This window comes from Phyllobates terribilis, unplaced genomic scaffold, assembly GCF_046119375.1.
Source record: "Phyllobates terribilis strain yellow unplaced genomic scaffold, ASM4611937v1 Scaffold_13__5_contigs__length_258822181, whole genome shotgun sequence".
In the NCBI taxonomy this organism is placed as follows: domain Eukaryota; kingdom Metazoa; phylum Chordata; class Amphibia; order Anura; family Dendrobatidae; genus Phyllobates; species Phyllobates terribilis.
The window spans coordinates 113,271,440-113,286,782 of NW_027362773.1; the positions used below are offsets into that span (position 1 = coordinate 113,271,440).

At 39.1% G+C, this 15,343-nt stretch overlaps 1 protein-coding gene across 2 annotated transcripts in view; it reads left to right on the forward strand.

Moving 5' to 3' along the window:
• The window catches only part of LOC141173913 (serine/threonine-protein kinase D3-like), an 84,242-nt gene that overhangs the window by 48,930 nt on the left and 19,969 nt on the right, over window positions 1-15,343 (forward strand). For both annotated transcript variants that reach the window (XM_073658460.1, XM_073658461.1), the window contains 9 exons: window positions 628-812; window positions 2,948-3,131; window positions 4,884-4,967; window positions 8,058-8,193; window positions 9,204-9,315; window positions 9,739-9,816; window positions 11,501-11,744; window positions 14,072-14,100; window positions 14,679-14,751. In XM_073658460.1, coding sequence (XP_073514561.1) covers window positions 628-812; window positions 2,948-3,131; window positions 4,884-4,967; window positions 8,058-8,193; window positions 9,204-9,315; window positions 9,739-9,816; window positions 11,501-11,744; window positions 14,072-14,100; window positions 14,679-14,751 — 1,125 coding nt within the window. The remainder of the gene's footprint in view (window positions 1-627; window positions 813-2,947; window positions 3,132-4,883; window positions 4,968-8,057; window positions 8,194-9,203; window positions 9,316-9,738; window positions 9,817-11,500; window positions 11,745-14,071; window positions 14,101-14,678; window positions 14,752-15,343) is intronic.

Consider the following 15,343-nt stretch of genomic DNA (forward strand, 5'->3'; position numbering starts at 1 on the left):
CCATTTATAAGGCAAGAAATCCCACTTATTAAACCTGACAGGGCACACCTGTGAAGTGAAAACCATTTCCGGTGACTACCTCTTGAAGCTCATCAAAAGAATGCCAAGAGTGTGCAAAGCAGTCATCAAATGAAAAGGTGGCTACTTTGAAGAACCTGGAATATAAGACATATTTTCAGTTGTTTCACACTTTTTTGTTAAGTATATAATTCCACATGTGTTAATTCATAGTTTTGATGCCTTCAGTGTGAACGTACAATTTTCATAGTCATGAAAATACAGAAAAATCTTTAAATGAGAAGGTGTGTCCAAACTTTTGGTCTGTACTGTACATTGAAGATCTTTTCTCTTTTGGTTCCAAGGAAGCCTTGTCTGACACCGGATACAAAGGTCTGTTCCTATTTTTATAGAAATGTGTGTGTGCAACCATGATTAGTTCTTCAATGATTAGATGAGGTCAGAGATTATATAAGGGTTACAGTTTCTCCGAAATTTGAGGCCTGAAAGCGAAATGGTGCAAGATAAAGGACAGAAATTATATTTCTTAGTTTTATTCAAATAAATATCATTAATATAATTGATGGTTAATCTGTGATATATATTTTTTTTACTTTCTGATTTTTTCAGGCTGTGGTCTTAATTATCACAAGAGATGTGCTTTTAAGATACCTAACAATTGCAGAGGGGTAAAAAGAAGTCATCTTTCCAGCAGATCATTTACAGGAGCAAGTTCAATCACTAAACAAAGAGCTGTGACATTACCAACTGGAGGCAGTCTGGAGGACCTGGGAGGACATAACTCGGAGCCGCAGGTAAAATGTGCTGTTTTATGGCCATCACAGCTATAACATATAATCAGGGTTGGACTGGCCCATCGGATAAGCAGAGAATTCTCTGGTGGGCCCACCCAGCACAGCTACCACAGCACTACTCATCTCTGGTGTAGCTCTTTCAAATTGCCTGTGCCTGCTAAGTATCACAATCGTGTGCAACGCTCCTCAGAGAGCAGTACACGCTTTATTCTACACCCAGCTGCACTGCTGTCAGGATTTCTGTTGCCTTATACAATTTGACCACTAGTGGCCGCTATTGTTCTCTTTGATAATTGTGCTACAGTTTCACTCCTTACCACTGGAGGTTGCTGTTTTGTTCTGCAATTGGCCTTTACCAAGATGGCGGGGTCTGAATCTATGGAATCCATCTTGTTTCCTGTTTGGGCCTACTTAAAGCCACATGGACCTCTCACTCATTGCTTGAGTATTGTGTCTAGCTATTAGCCTAGATTTCAGTCTCCAGCTCCTGAACATTTTTACCCAGACTGTTCTAATTTATCTACTCCTTGCTAACTTCAAGAACTTCTACTACTACTTGCTGTTCCTGCTTGTGCTTCTTCGGCCACTGGTTTCCAGCAGTACTACGCCAGTACCATAACAACTGTTCATCGGCATATGAGGTGAAGTGGCGATCCTTCATAACACCTGTTGACTTCTATATTGATCACCATCTCGTGCAATGCTGCTCAGAAAGCGAAGCATGCTCACTTCAGAGTCAGCACAGTCACAGCTGATTATGTGGCTGATCGTACACAGTATAACCTTAGTCATTAGCGTTCCTTATATACACTTTAAAAACATCTTAGGCTGATTGATTACTGATACAATGATTGCTCATATGAACTGTCTGCAAGCTTTAGTTTTAGCATACTAAGGGGTCATATTCATGTCTTCATTATGGTTTTATGCATAATAATTAGTAGTAAGGAGAGATAGGAAACCATACCGGAAGACCAAGAAAAACTTTCTCAGACTATGTGCACACAAAGTTTTTTTTGTTGAGTTTTTGGAGCAGAAACTGAGCAGAAACTCAACGTTTTTAAGGCTTTCTGAGATTTGGAGGAGGATTTTGGAGCATTACTGCTAAGCTTCAAAACTCCTCAAAAAACTTTGTGTGCACATAGCTTTCTTGAAAAGGACTTCTGATACTTCATAAAATCCTTTTCCTGCCTTTGGCACCAATTATACTATTAGATTATCTCTAGGTCACAGCAGCCGCTAAGCATTTAGAAAGACAGGGTGTGAGCCGCCTCTTCCTATGCACATGCTGAAAGGCACCCGTCCTATTAACATTAGGTTACCTAACAAAATAGAAGGGCCCACGAAGCGCAGCAGATATTTTTTTCTACTTTTTTAATTTTTGTGTTGTTGTGTCCAACCATTTTTGTGCATTTTATACTACTGGATCAATGAAGGAATTCTTTTAAGAAAAGGCTAAGGCTATGTGCCCACGATGCAGAAATGAAGCGGAAAATTTCTGCATGTCCTTGCCCGGAAAAACGCGTGCGGAATTTGACACGCGTTTTTGACGTGCGGAATTGCCTTGCGTTTTCTAATGCATTGAGAAGGCAATTCCGCATGCGTAAACGCACAAATAATGGACATGCTGCGGAATTTTCCGCACATCAAAAACGCTGCAGAAAATTCCGCAGCATGGGCATTGAAATTGCGGATTTACATTGGGGACCATGGGGGAAGGACTACCAAGCGTTTTCCAAGCATTTACGCTGCAAAAATTCCGCAGCAAAAACGCTTGAAAAACGCATCGTGGGCACGGACCCTAACTGTTTGCAGCATTTATGCACCAAAAACGTATCTCTTGACAGTGTAAAATATATGCAATTTTGCAGTGTTTTCTTACTGCAGATTTGAAGTTGCTTTTGTGGAAAAACTGCATGGAAAAAATGTGCCAAAGTGCGGCAAATACTTAACGTGTCCACAGGCCCTTACTGTTTTAGAAGAAAAATTAATACCTTTAAAAAAATTATGCCTTGTTTCTATCTACATTGTGCTATAAAGCTACCATTCTATAAACAGGCACATACAAGATTTGTTGTCATGATACATTTCCTTACAATAATTCTTTTTTTTTCTCTATTATATGATTTCGACAGGGTACCACCAAGAAATCTCGTGTACCCTCCTTCAAGGGGCGACCTATATGGAAAGATTGGCAGGACATGAACAGAGTGAAGGTCCCCCACACATTCCAAGTCCACACATACACACGTCCCACAATTTGTCAGCACTGCCGACGTCTTCTTAAGGGGCTGTTCAGACAGGGCATGCAGTGCAAAGGTAAATGTGTGTTATTCCATTTTTGATAGATCGCATTAAATTATAGATTTATCCCTGTATTTGCAAACACCTGACAAGTCATAATGGACGATCAGTGACTTATTTTTCTGAAGCCGACAACAGACTGCTTTATGTTTCATAAACAGCTGTGGTTTGAACTCTGAGACATATGCTTATCCTTTATGAGGAAAAAAAAAGAAAAAGACACTGTATAGAGATCTCTGAAGTTACAATGGACTTATGTTACTATCATTTTAGAATGCATTGGTATATTCTGGATCATTGCAACTTGAAGCCAGTCAACATTAAAGGGCACACACCGGGCGGCAGAGCGAGCTGTCAATCAAAGTGCTGGGGCAGTGACTGTACCCGCTCAGTTCACGCCTCTATAACTGAAAGCCGGTGGCTCCTAGGAGGAATAAGGCCTCCTTCACAGGTCAGTGTCTCTGGTACATGTGGTGACAGTTTTCACATGTACTGGAGACACTGACACACGTAGACCCATTTAAATATATGGGGCTGCGCCATATGTCCGTTTGTTCACATGGACCGTGTATCCATGTGACCCACACCTGGACATGTCCATTTTTTTCTGGCAGCACGGACTTCAATATGTCCTGCACGCATGCACACGGATGACATAAAGTGTGTCATCCGTGTGCCTTCCATGTGACACGTACCGGAATAGAATGCAGAATAGAAATGACATGTTTAGGTGTTAGATGTGCAAAGATAGATAGATAGATAGATAGAAAGAAAGATATCCGTGAGATACATTATTAGTGCGGTGCGTGTGTAGTTTACTCTACATGTATTTAGCTAAAAAATAAATAAATAAATGAAAAAATGGCTTGAGGTTCTGCTTATTTTTAATAACCATCTAAGGGAAAGCAAACAGTTTTGAGCTGATATTAATAGGCTGGGAAGGTCCATGGATACTGGCCCCTTCCCAGACTAATAAGACCAGCCCTCAGCCGCCCCAGAAATAGCACATGCATTAGATGCGCCAATTATGGCGCTTTACCCTCAGCTCTTCCCGATTGCCCTGGTGCTGTGGCAATCAGAGTAATGGGATTGTAGGGTTGATGTCAGCAGCTGGCGCTGACATCAAGCCCTGGGGTTAGTAATGGAGAGGTGTCTGCCAGACACCCCCATTACTAACCCCATAGTCAAAAGAAATAAACACACATACACAAAAGTCGTTTATTTGTAGAAATTTTAGAAATCACTCCCCGACAATTTCCTTCTTTCAAAGAATTTATTAAAAAATAATAATCCACACCGGTCCACCGTAATCCAAATGGAGGTCCCACGATGATCTCCAGCTTCTTCCGGTACTCACGCTGCACTCTGCAAGAACCCAGCAGAATTAGTGACTTGTTTCTATTATACCTTTTCTCTCATTGTTTCTCACCTGGTTTTGGCTCCCACTCTTGAGAAAAAATACTGAGCGAATACTGACCAAATACTGATAGTGGGGCCATGTCCAAAAAAGCATAAAACACAGATATAATTCAGTTTTTAGGTGATGTTTAGTAGCCAAGTGATATTTTTAGAATTGCAAAAAGAAATGATAAATTATGGAGAGTTCAACCATTACAGTTGCCATAAATTTGCTATCCGGATCCCATATGTTAATTTTTGTAGTTAAGGCGTAAAAAGATAGCATAAAACATTGTCTTCCATATTTGCATCAAGGAGTGCACGCATAGACCTAAAATAAGTACTAATCTGCAGATCTATTCTTTACAGACTGCCGCTTTAATTGCCACAGACGATGTGTACCAGATGTACCAGATGAATGCCTGGGAGAGATAACGAATATTGATGGAGAAGGTATGTTTGTTGCATAAAACATTCTTCCACCTTTACACCTTTGCCACAAAGTTTTTTTTTTCATGTTATTGCTTCCTAAATGCAAAATAAAGCAACTTCTATTTAGACTTCAAAAACTATTTCTTATCAAATTGTTGCTGTAAAGTCTGTGCTACTGTTGTACATAGCTGGCTGTGATGCTAGTTCTGATGTTACACTTCTCCTAGCTGCTGTTTGATCAGGGTTGAAGTCATTTATCTGCTTTAAATGATAACAAAGGTGATAATTCCAGGACACTGAATACTGGGAAGGGAGAAAGAACCCACATACAGACATGCAAAAGATAGGGATCACACAGGCTGTATTAGAGTTCAGGGAGGAAGGAAGGTACACATGGTGGTGTCTAAAAGAAATGAGGGGAATCACAAGCATCACCACACTGGCGGACCCAGAGAAGAGAGGAGAGAAAAGGAAAGGGCCTTTGTGGAAGAATAGTACTTGGACCCTTTGCAGCCCAATATCTCATCATAATGCAAAACTCCGCCTATATTAGAGGTAGAAATTGTCCCCCCCCACTTCTTGGGCCCTAGAGGTTGCATCAATGATACATCCACCCCTGGACTGCAGCAGCAGTGTCTGCAGCGCATAGAGGGGTCACAAAGGTGCTGTATCAGTGTCCACAAAAAAGAAAAGAAAAAAAGAGGTTGAAGCTGGTAGTAAGAAGCGCTAGGATGTCAAAATGAGGGGCAAACAGTCCATGAGCAGCTCACCAGTAACCCCAAAGGGGTGAAATGTGGAAAATGCAAAAGGTAAAAGCTGGTGATAAAAAGCGCTAAGGCATATAAAATTCAGCAATTACTACCTTTATTACAGTCCTTGTAAAAACACAACGCATTTCGAGGGCATGCAAGCCGTCTTCATCAGGTGATACAAGGAAATGACCTCAGGAATGTTATATAGGATCAAAAAAACAAACCGATTGGACCGCTCATTAATGACATAATAACAATCAGTAATTTAAGCCCCTAATATTGTCTGCAAGCCAGCGTGTGAAAACACAAACCAGCATATAGGATACCATGAATCATATTATATTTCACAAAAAAAAACACCTCTATTTAAGAAATAATAATTGAAAAATAAAAGTATATATTCATACACATATACATACATGCACACACATGAACACACGCATGCGTGCACATGCATGTATATTTAATTTAAAATTAATAAATGTAAAAAAAATGTTAAAAGATGCATTGCATGTCGTCGAAACACGTTGCGTTTTTGCAAGGACTGTAATAAAGGTAGTAATTGCTGAATTTTATATGCCTTAGCGCTTTTTACAAAAAAGAAAAGCATTGATGGATTAACGTTGAGAGTTATTGAGGGCAGCAGCTTTCTTGGATTCACAAAACTTATATCCAGCATTTATTACTGGGAAGAAAACACCCGTAAAAGCCAAGTCTGAAAATAGGAGCAGACTGCAAACTGGATATCACAAAAATGGATGAAAAATTGCAGATTGCAATTGTGCCAAAATGATCATCGTTTTCATATTTAACAAATGCAGCCAATTTTATATGAAATAAATCATTAGCTGAAACAGAAACTACTGTGTAGAAATCTAAAAACTGGGTGAGGAACAGACAACCTCTGATACTAAGGTGAGGTTGTAGAAGACTGTTTCATGTCACAGGTGATAGACTATGGCAAGACTGAGCAAATCCACAAAAGACAAGGTAGTTATAGTGCATCAGCAAGGTCTTTCTCAGGCAAAGATTTCAAAGTAGACTGAGGTTTCAAGATGTGTTGTTTAGGCCGTTTTGAAGAAGCACCAAGAAGAAACACTATGGACTGTAGATGCAAAGGTTGGCCAAGGAAATTTAGTGGAGGGGATGAAAGACACAACATACTTATGTCCAGCAGTGCCATGAGCTCAGAACTGTCAGCAACCAGTTACACCCATCTACTGTTCAGAGAAGTTTGGCCAGAAGTGGTCTTCATGGAAGAATTGCAGCCAAAAAGCCATATATTTGACATAGAGACAAGGGCAAGTGACTCAATCATGCACAAAAGCATAGGACCTTGAGTGCATAAAAATGCTATCAAGTGCTCTGGACCAAGGAGTTTACAATAGGGCTGGAGAGCGGTGCAGTAATGAGTATTTACTATTTAGATGCAACAGTGAAGAATGGTGGAAGCCCCTTGCAAGTTTGGGGCTGCATTTCAGCAAACGGAGATAGGAATTAGGTAAAGTTTAAAGGGAGTCTGTCATCATGTTTTTGCTGCCCATCTGAGAGCAGCATGATTTAAGGGCAGAGACCCTGATTCCAGCTATGTATCACTTACTGGGCTGCTTGCTGCAGTTTTGATAAAATCACTTATATCAGCAGGAGGTTATAATTTGATACAATCCCTGTTTTCTCTGCTGCAGATCTAGCAGTTCTCTGAATGCTGAGCTCTGTATAACCCCGACCACACCACTGATAGGCAGCTCTTTGTGTACACTGTGCATAGGCAGAAGACTGTTAATCAGTGGTGGGGTCGGGGCAATATAGAGGTCATGAATTTGGAAGTCTACATGGTAGCAGGTTTACTAATCTTCTAGTGATAATCTCCTGCTAATAAAACAATGATTTTCTCAAAACTACAGCAAACAGCCCAGTAAGTGATACATCGCTGGAATCAGGGTCTCTGTATCTACATTATTCTGTTTTCAGATTAAGTGGAAAAAAACTGGTGACAGATTACCTTTAATGCTGAGAAATAACTCCTTGCTGAGTTCTTTCAAAAACTGTGCACCTAGAAGAATTGAAGCCGTTTTGAAGACACAGAACGATCCAACCAAATATGGATTTGATTTAGATTTCTTTTTTATTCATTTTCTTTGCATTTCAATTGCTAAAACTAAACTATTAACACTTGTTCTATTTTTGAAAGCTTTTTACTGTGCAGCATTTTTTTCCCCACGTGCCTAAAACTTTTGCACAGTACTGTATATGTAAAGGGAACATCATCATGAAATGATGAAATAAGTGCATTGTTCCATAGATAATAGAATATGTGCTTCAACCCAAAATGCTAAAGTTGTTGTTCCTTATCTGACAGATGGAGAAAATTGTAGCACAGAAGATGAGACTGAGAGACTACTCCCGCTCAGTAGTAGCGCACAAGAGGAGGAGGAGATTTCTGTTAAAAGCACTGAAAGCACAGTTTGTCCATGTGATAACCCAATGTTCGATAGGTAAATATGTCACTGCTGCATTCTTTAAACTATGTAATTATAGGGACTGTTCAAACCAAGCACAGGTGCTCAGTGCACCCTTGACGCGGCCAAACAGTTCAATGCACCTTCTCACCTACTGTCACACAAGGTGAGGGAAAGACTAAGTGCACAATGATGGGAAGAGGGGGAGGAAGCCCAAACACTAGGGAAAGGGGGAGTGGAGACCCCTAGGCAGATTTGACAACACCCTGTCTCCCCTAAAAGCCCCTAAATAGGTTCCGCACCTTTCGCATAGCAGGAAACCTAATCCCTGACTGCCCCTAGCGATAGGCCCTGGATAAGGAGGGGACGGGGTGAGCACTAGTCAGCCCCACTGCAACTAAAGACAAAGAGGTAAACAGACAAGGGAATACACTTAGTTTGAGAAGACGCCAGAGAGATCACGCCAACTATCCTCCAAGGGAACTCCAAGAAGACACTAGCCGACTACTAGTGCTTCAAGTCTGGACAGAGGAAAATAGAGCTATCACCGGCGACTCTCTGGAGAGACTGAAGGTATTTAAACATCTAGCAAGGGTGTGTCAATTAGCAGCAGAAGGCGGAGGTCACTGCTAGGTTCTAGAGGGAGAGAGATATCACTACACTACAGAGATGAAAGGATCAAGAAGGAAACTGCAGAGCCAAGCGCAATGACCTTCTACAGCTGAATCCAGAATGACTGTCTGACACACCCGTGACACCTACTTGTTTTTTATCTATCTCTGCTCTTGTATGACCAAAGCTGTCAATCAGAGAAAAGGAGGATGGACATAGATAAAAAACAAATAGGTGCCAAGGTGGATTGATTTGTAAGATGGAAAACAATTGAGTGGAGTTATTTGGTCACACCAAGGGTGCACCAAGCCCAGTGCTTCATTTAGACAGTCCTCTTTTAATCAACCTTTTAACAATCACGGATTATTAGCATTAGAAAACTGCCGGTTGCCAGACTACCTATGACACATAAACATTGTTTTTCCTTTGAGTAGTAACTTCATCCCACTTATGAGAGTCGTACAGTCTGTGCGGTATAACAAGAAGAAAAACAGCTGTGTGCTGATGGAAGGCTGGCTTGTCCACTTTACCAGCAAGGACAGTATGGTTGGTAGAAAATTACTTTTTTTTTGGAAAACACAGTTGTTTTTCCTGATCGCACTACATTTTGCATTTTACATCAAAACATTGCACATCTGTAAGGCCTCATTCACACGTCTGATTTTTTCCAAGTATGAGAAAAATGGACCGATTATTCTGATCAGAGTGTGCTCCGAGTGTCATCCGTTTTTCTCATACGTGGAGAAATTTAAAAAAAAAAAATTCTACATCTTTCTCCATTCTGTGAAAATCGGACTGCACTCGGATGTCAATATTCTGTTATCGAACCATGTACTATAGAATCATACATAGCCACAAAAAAAAAGAAGAAATGTCAAATTAACATTTTAATATTTCTTAATTTAATATATTTCTAAAAAAAAATATTTCAGATTTTATATGTAACGTGGTTTTTCATTAATTTTACAGAGGAAAAAACATTACTGGCAACTGGATAGTAAATATATAACCTTATTTCATAATGAAGCCGGTGGCAAGTTTTACAAGGTGAGTTCACTGTGCGGGTTTGTGTGTCTGCATTGTCAGGTGAATTGACTGCACTCCTTACATTTTTTGCTCCCCTTCTTCCCAGAGCCATAACTATTTTATTTTTCAGTCAATATGGCCATATGAGGACTTATTTTTTGTGGGAAGAGTTGTAATTTTGAATGACACCATTGATTTTACCATATAGTGTACTTTGAGACTGGAAAAAAAACCCAAGTGCGGTGAAATTACAAAAAAAGTGCAATTCCACAGTTGTTTCTTGAGGTTTTTTTTTACCACGTTCACTGAATGATTAAACTGACCTGCCATTATGATTCTCCAGGTCATTACGAGTTCGTAGACACCAAACATGTATAGGTTCTTTTTTATTTAAGTGGTGAAAAAAAAATTCAAAGTGTGTAAGAAAAAAAAAATTGCGCCATTTTCCGAGAACCGTAGCGTCTCTATTTTTCGGGATCTGAGGCCGGGTGAGGGCTTATTTTTTGTGTACTGACCTGACATTTTTATTGATACCATTTTGGGGTAGATATGATGTTTTGATCTCCTGTTATTGCATTTTATCACAATGTTGCGGCCACCAAGAAAACGTAATTCTGGCGTTTTGATTTCTTTTTCTCGTTACGCTGTTTATCGATCAGATTAATTTTTTTTATATAAATCGGGCGATTCTGAACACAGCGATTCCAAATATGTGTATTTTTATTTTTTGTATCACATTTTTTTATTGTTTTATTTTGAATGAGGCAAAAGGGGGGTGATTTGAATGTTTATATTTTTTTACTTCTTTTATATTTTTTAAAACATTTTATTTCTGCTTTTTACTTGCTTCGATAGTCCCCAGCTGCGATCTTCCGATCGCTTGTGCTACACACAGCAGGGCTTCAACCCTGCTATGTGTAGCTGAAATCATCTCCCATTATGTCACGCTATCCCTGTGGCCAATCAGCCACCATGTCACTCTCCTCTCCTTTAGACAAATCAGACGTCCAGAGCAAGTGAGAGAGAAGCCAGATCTCTCCCTCCCTTCGGATGTCTATTATGTCCAAAGTAAAGGAGAGTGACATGGCTGCTGATTAGCAGCAGGGTTTGCATAACATAATGTCACGCGAGCCCTGGGACAGGCAGTGCTGACACCACTGGATCAGCACCGGAGGGGATAACACCCACTTGGACTTAACTAAAGTTAACTCATTAGGTGCCAAATAATTTTATTGCTAATATGTCCACAACAGAGAGGCGAAATTAAAAAAAAAAATTATTTCGTTCTCAGCCAGTTACATTATGTGTCCAGCTCAATATGAAAAATTTGATGAAAAAGTCCCAAATGGCTTTATGAGATATAAATGTCATAAGATAAGGAAAAAAAAAGTCATCCAATATATTGCTGGATACAACAGAGTTATATAGAATATTATTAAGAATTTTTTTTTTATTCATGTATTGATTTATTAGAAAGATCAGAGAAATGTACAAGGGAAGATAAAACGAATTAGTAGAACCAAAATATAATGGGAAGAAGAAATAGAAATTGGGGACATCACAAAACACAGTGACAGAAAAAACAACAACAAAGAAATGCAATTTATTTTTATCAAAGAGCCTATTGTATGAGACAATGTAACAATACACAGAAATGTATCATAAATAAAAATGTGTAACTTTTACCATTTACATTACATTTTAGGAACTGCCCCTTTCTGATATCCTTCACATTGAGGTTTTTAACAGAAATGTCAATGGTCTGACAAAAGATGGGGAGACCCCTCACTGCTTTGAGCTGCTGACTGACACCTTGGTGTATTATGTTGGGGAGCAGCGCCCCCACCCACACGCTGGAGATACCTGGTACAGGATGATTCGCCAGGCCCTGATGCCGGGTATGGATGAGAGTGCGACCACCAAACATTCAGTGCAGTCAAGTCTTCCTGGTAAGATAATGTCAGTATAAGTGTATTCCACTAGATCTGTCCCTTAGTTATGTTGCCCTAAGTTAAAAAAAATGCACATAGCGGACACCAATATAATGGGGAGCACATTGCACATTATGCATAGGAAGAGGTAAGGATTATTGAAAAAAAACTGTGCTAGAAAAAGGCAAATGCCAAAAAATGAAAAAAATAAAATCAACATTTTATTATAAAGAAATATTTCATACAATTGCATACAAATTAAAATGTGCAAAAGACAATGTGCTCAATAGGAAAAAAGTCTAAGCTCAAATAATGGTACGATATATGCCACTATATAATATATATATATATGTTTGCTTATATAAAAAAATTGTCGGAAAAAAAACTATGACCACAAAGAAAGAGCATATGGTAAACAAATAAGAAAAAATTATAAATATATACATATATATATATATATATATATATATATATATATATATATATATATATATATATATATATATATATATATATATATATATATATATATATATATATATATATATATATATATATATTGTGTTTGTTTAGAACATAGCTCATAATCAAAGCACAAATACCAGTCCAGGGAAGAAGAGTAATATATGAAATAGAAAAAATCCCTGCGAGGAACAGGAAAATCTCTAGGCGTATCGCCGAGTTTCAGCTTCCTCAGGGGGCTCTAAATAAATAATTACCTAATCCTCATTTGAATAGCAGTGACCACTAAACAGTGTGACAGACCTGTGCTGTCCACTCCCTACAGTCTACATTTGGCCGCTGCTGGAGCTGGTGACAGCTGATTGGAGGGGTGCCGGATATCATATTAATGACCTACGGATAGGTCATCAATATCATAGCACTGGAAAAGTATTATTAGCACTGTATGATTTACTTAAAAGGATTGTCTCACAAGGTGACAAAAGCTAAATATTTTTTTTTACAAATTTCCAAATTTCATTTTCACCACTTAATAAAACCAAATTACTAATATTTGGTATCTCCATGATCATATTAATCGGAAGAATCATATTGCCAGGTAGTTTACTGTATAAAGAACACCGTAAATAAACCCCCCCCCCCCAAAAAAAAAAAAACATTTGCAGAATTGTGCTGTTATCACAATTTTTCCACACTTGAAACGTTTCCCCCACTTTCCAGTACATCATGTGATAAAATGAATGGTGTCAACTCAAAAGTACAACTCGTTTCGCAAAAAAAAAAAAAAACAAGCCCTCATATGTCTATGTGGATGGAACAATAAAAAAAAAAGTTATGGCTCTTGGAAGAAGAGGGGGAAAAAATGAAATTTTGGAAGAAGAAGAAGAGGAAATAAACGAAAAATGCGAACACGAATGGACGCGGAGGGATTAATACTTGGACAATTTTTTTTTTTGCGAGTAAATATTTTTGATTGAACTTTAAAAAATTATCAAAAAATATGTCTTTTAATGTTTCTAGTGTTCTCTGAATAAGACCTACAAAATTTAATTTTAGCTCCAATTTGAAATAATACAAATCCTATGTGTCCTGCAAAAAGAAAAGAAAGAAAAAAAAATTGAGGTAGACTTAAAAGGGTTGTCCATTACTGAAAAACCTAATATTAGTGGACCCAGGCTGGAGTAATATTAGTGGACCTCCCAGAATGGTGACGCTCTTCCTCACTCTGGCATCAACATTTACTAGGATCATCAGGTGACCACTGCAGCCAATGATCCAATGCCGATTAGCTGCAGCCTTCCCATGAGGTCCACATAGAAGAATGAAGCTCGGAATTAATGCAAGGACTGTGGTCAATCAGAGACCACTGATTGGCAGCAGCAGTCATGCGACGTTCCTTCCCCCTTCCCTTGAATGTAGATGGCAGGGGACCAGTGGGAGTGGGAGACAAATTTTGTTCCATTATTGAACCATAGTAAAAAAAACATTTGCAGCCATGAACAGAGCCTACGCGTTTCGGTGTGTCCACCCTTTATCATAGAATTCGTTATTGATCAATTGTTACAACAAATATTTGTTTTGTTTTATAAATATTTGTTGGAACATTTGTTTTGTAGCTTTGATTAAGGATGGACACACCCAAAACGCGTAGGCCCTACTCATGACCGCGGCACACGGCTACATGTATTTTTACGCCAGGTGCTGGAATCTTATCAACTCTTTGGATCAATCATATGATTCATTTATCTGTATTTGAAAAGATTCATAAACATGGACAAATCCGGCAGGATAACAATATAAAATAAGTTTCTTTGTATATATTTTGTATTTAAATAATTAGCATACGTTTAGTTTATATTGAATAAATGCCTCCTTTTCTTTAGGAGCTTCTCTTGAACCACAGCATAATTTGGTAAGTGAATTGCTGAATTTTTCACTTTACTTGGATTGTAGTCTGGAATTGTTAATGACTAGTCAGGCAACTTGTGAGACCACATGCTTGCCATTAGGCAAAATCCTATTAGAGAAACCTTCTTTCTCCACTTATGAGCCACTTCTTCCTCTCTTTTTCTCTACCTTTAGACAGTCCATTATGAAGCTCAGTTGCAATGTGAAAATAATTGTAGTTTCGGATTTTTTTTTCCATATAGACAACATGCATACATAAAATATAAGCATTAATTCTTAAAAAATATATATCTTATCTAGCATTTGAAAAAAAACTATAAAAACTTGATTGAATCAATACCTCATTTACTGATTATACCAGCCATACACACTCAGTAGCTGTTGGCCAAACAAGTCTTTTCAGGCAAACAATTCGCTCCAATGGGCACAAAACATTGGGCTTGTTAAAATCCAGCATGTCCAATCATTTTATTCATCGACCACAACAATTGGGGAAGGTTAGGCAGTAATACAGGATAAATATCACTACCACATTCCTCCTTCCAACAAACATTCTCAAAGCAAATGTTTCTTACGTTTTAGGACATCAGTCATATGTATCAGATCTTCATAGATGAAGTTCTAGGATCTGGACAATTCGGCACGGTTTATGGAGGTATTATAATATTTTATTATTTTGTATGATTGTGTGACTTTTTTGTCTTTCTTTCTGTGTTTTTTTCATGTTTTGTCCAAAACTTAAAGGGTTTGGCCACTAAATTTTATTGATGGCTTAAATATGTAATCGGTTGGGGTTCGAGACACAGCACTCCGCCGATCAGCTGGCAATGGGAAGGAAGTTCTTTAATGCTGCCCGAAGACAGCAGCTCCATAATTTCTATAGTGGCCCCGGCCTGGTACTGCAGATCTACGCCCTATTCATTTGAACAAAGGGTGGATCAGCAGTAGCCACTATGGAGATGACGGAGCTGCTGCGTTCCAGCAGCATCCAAGAACTTCTGGCTGCCGCCAGCACCAGGAAGTCAGGAACAGCTGATCGGCTGTCACACCCCCACCGATGGGCTGTCACACCCCCACTGATGGGCTGTCACACCCCCACTGATAGGTTGTCACACCCCCACCGATCGTCTGTCACACCCCCACCGATGGGCTGTCACACCCCCACCGATCGGCTGTCTCACCCCCACCGATCGGCTGTCTCACCCCCACCGATCGGCTGTCTCACCCCCACCGATCGGCTGTCACAC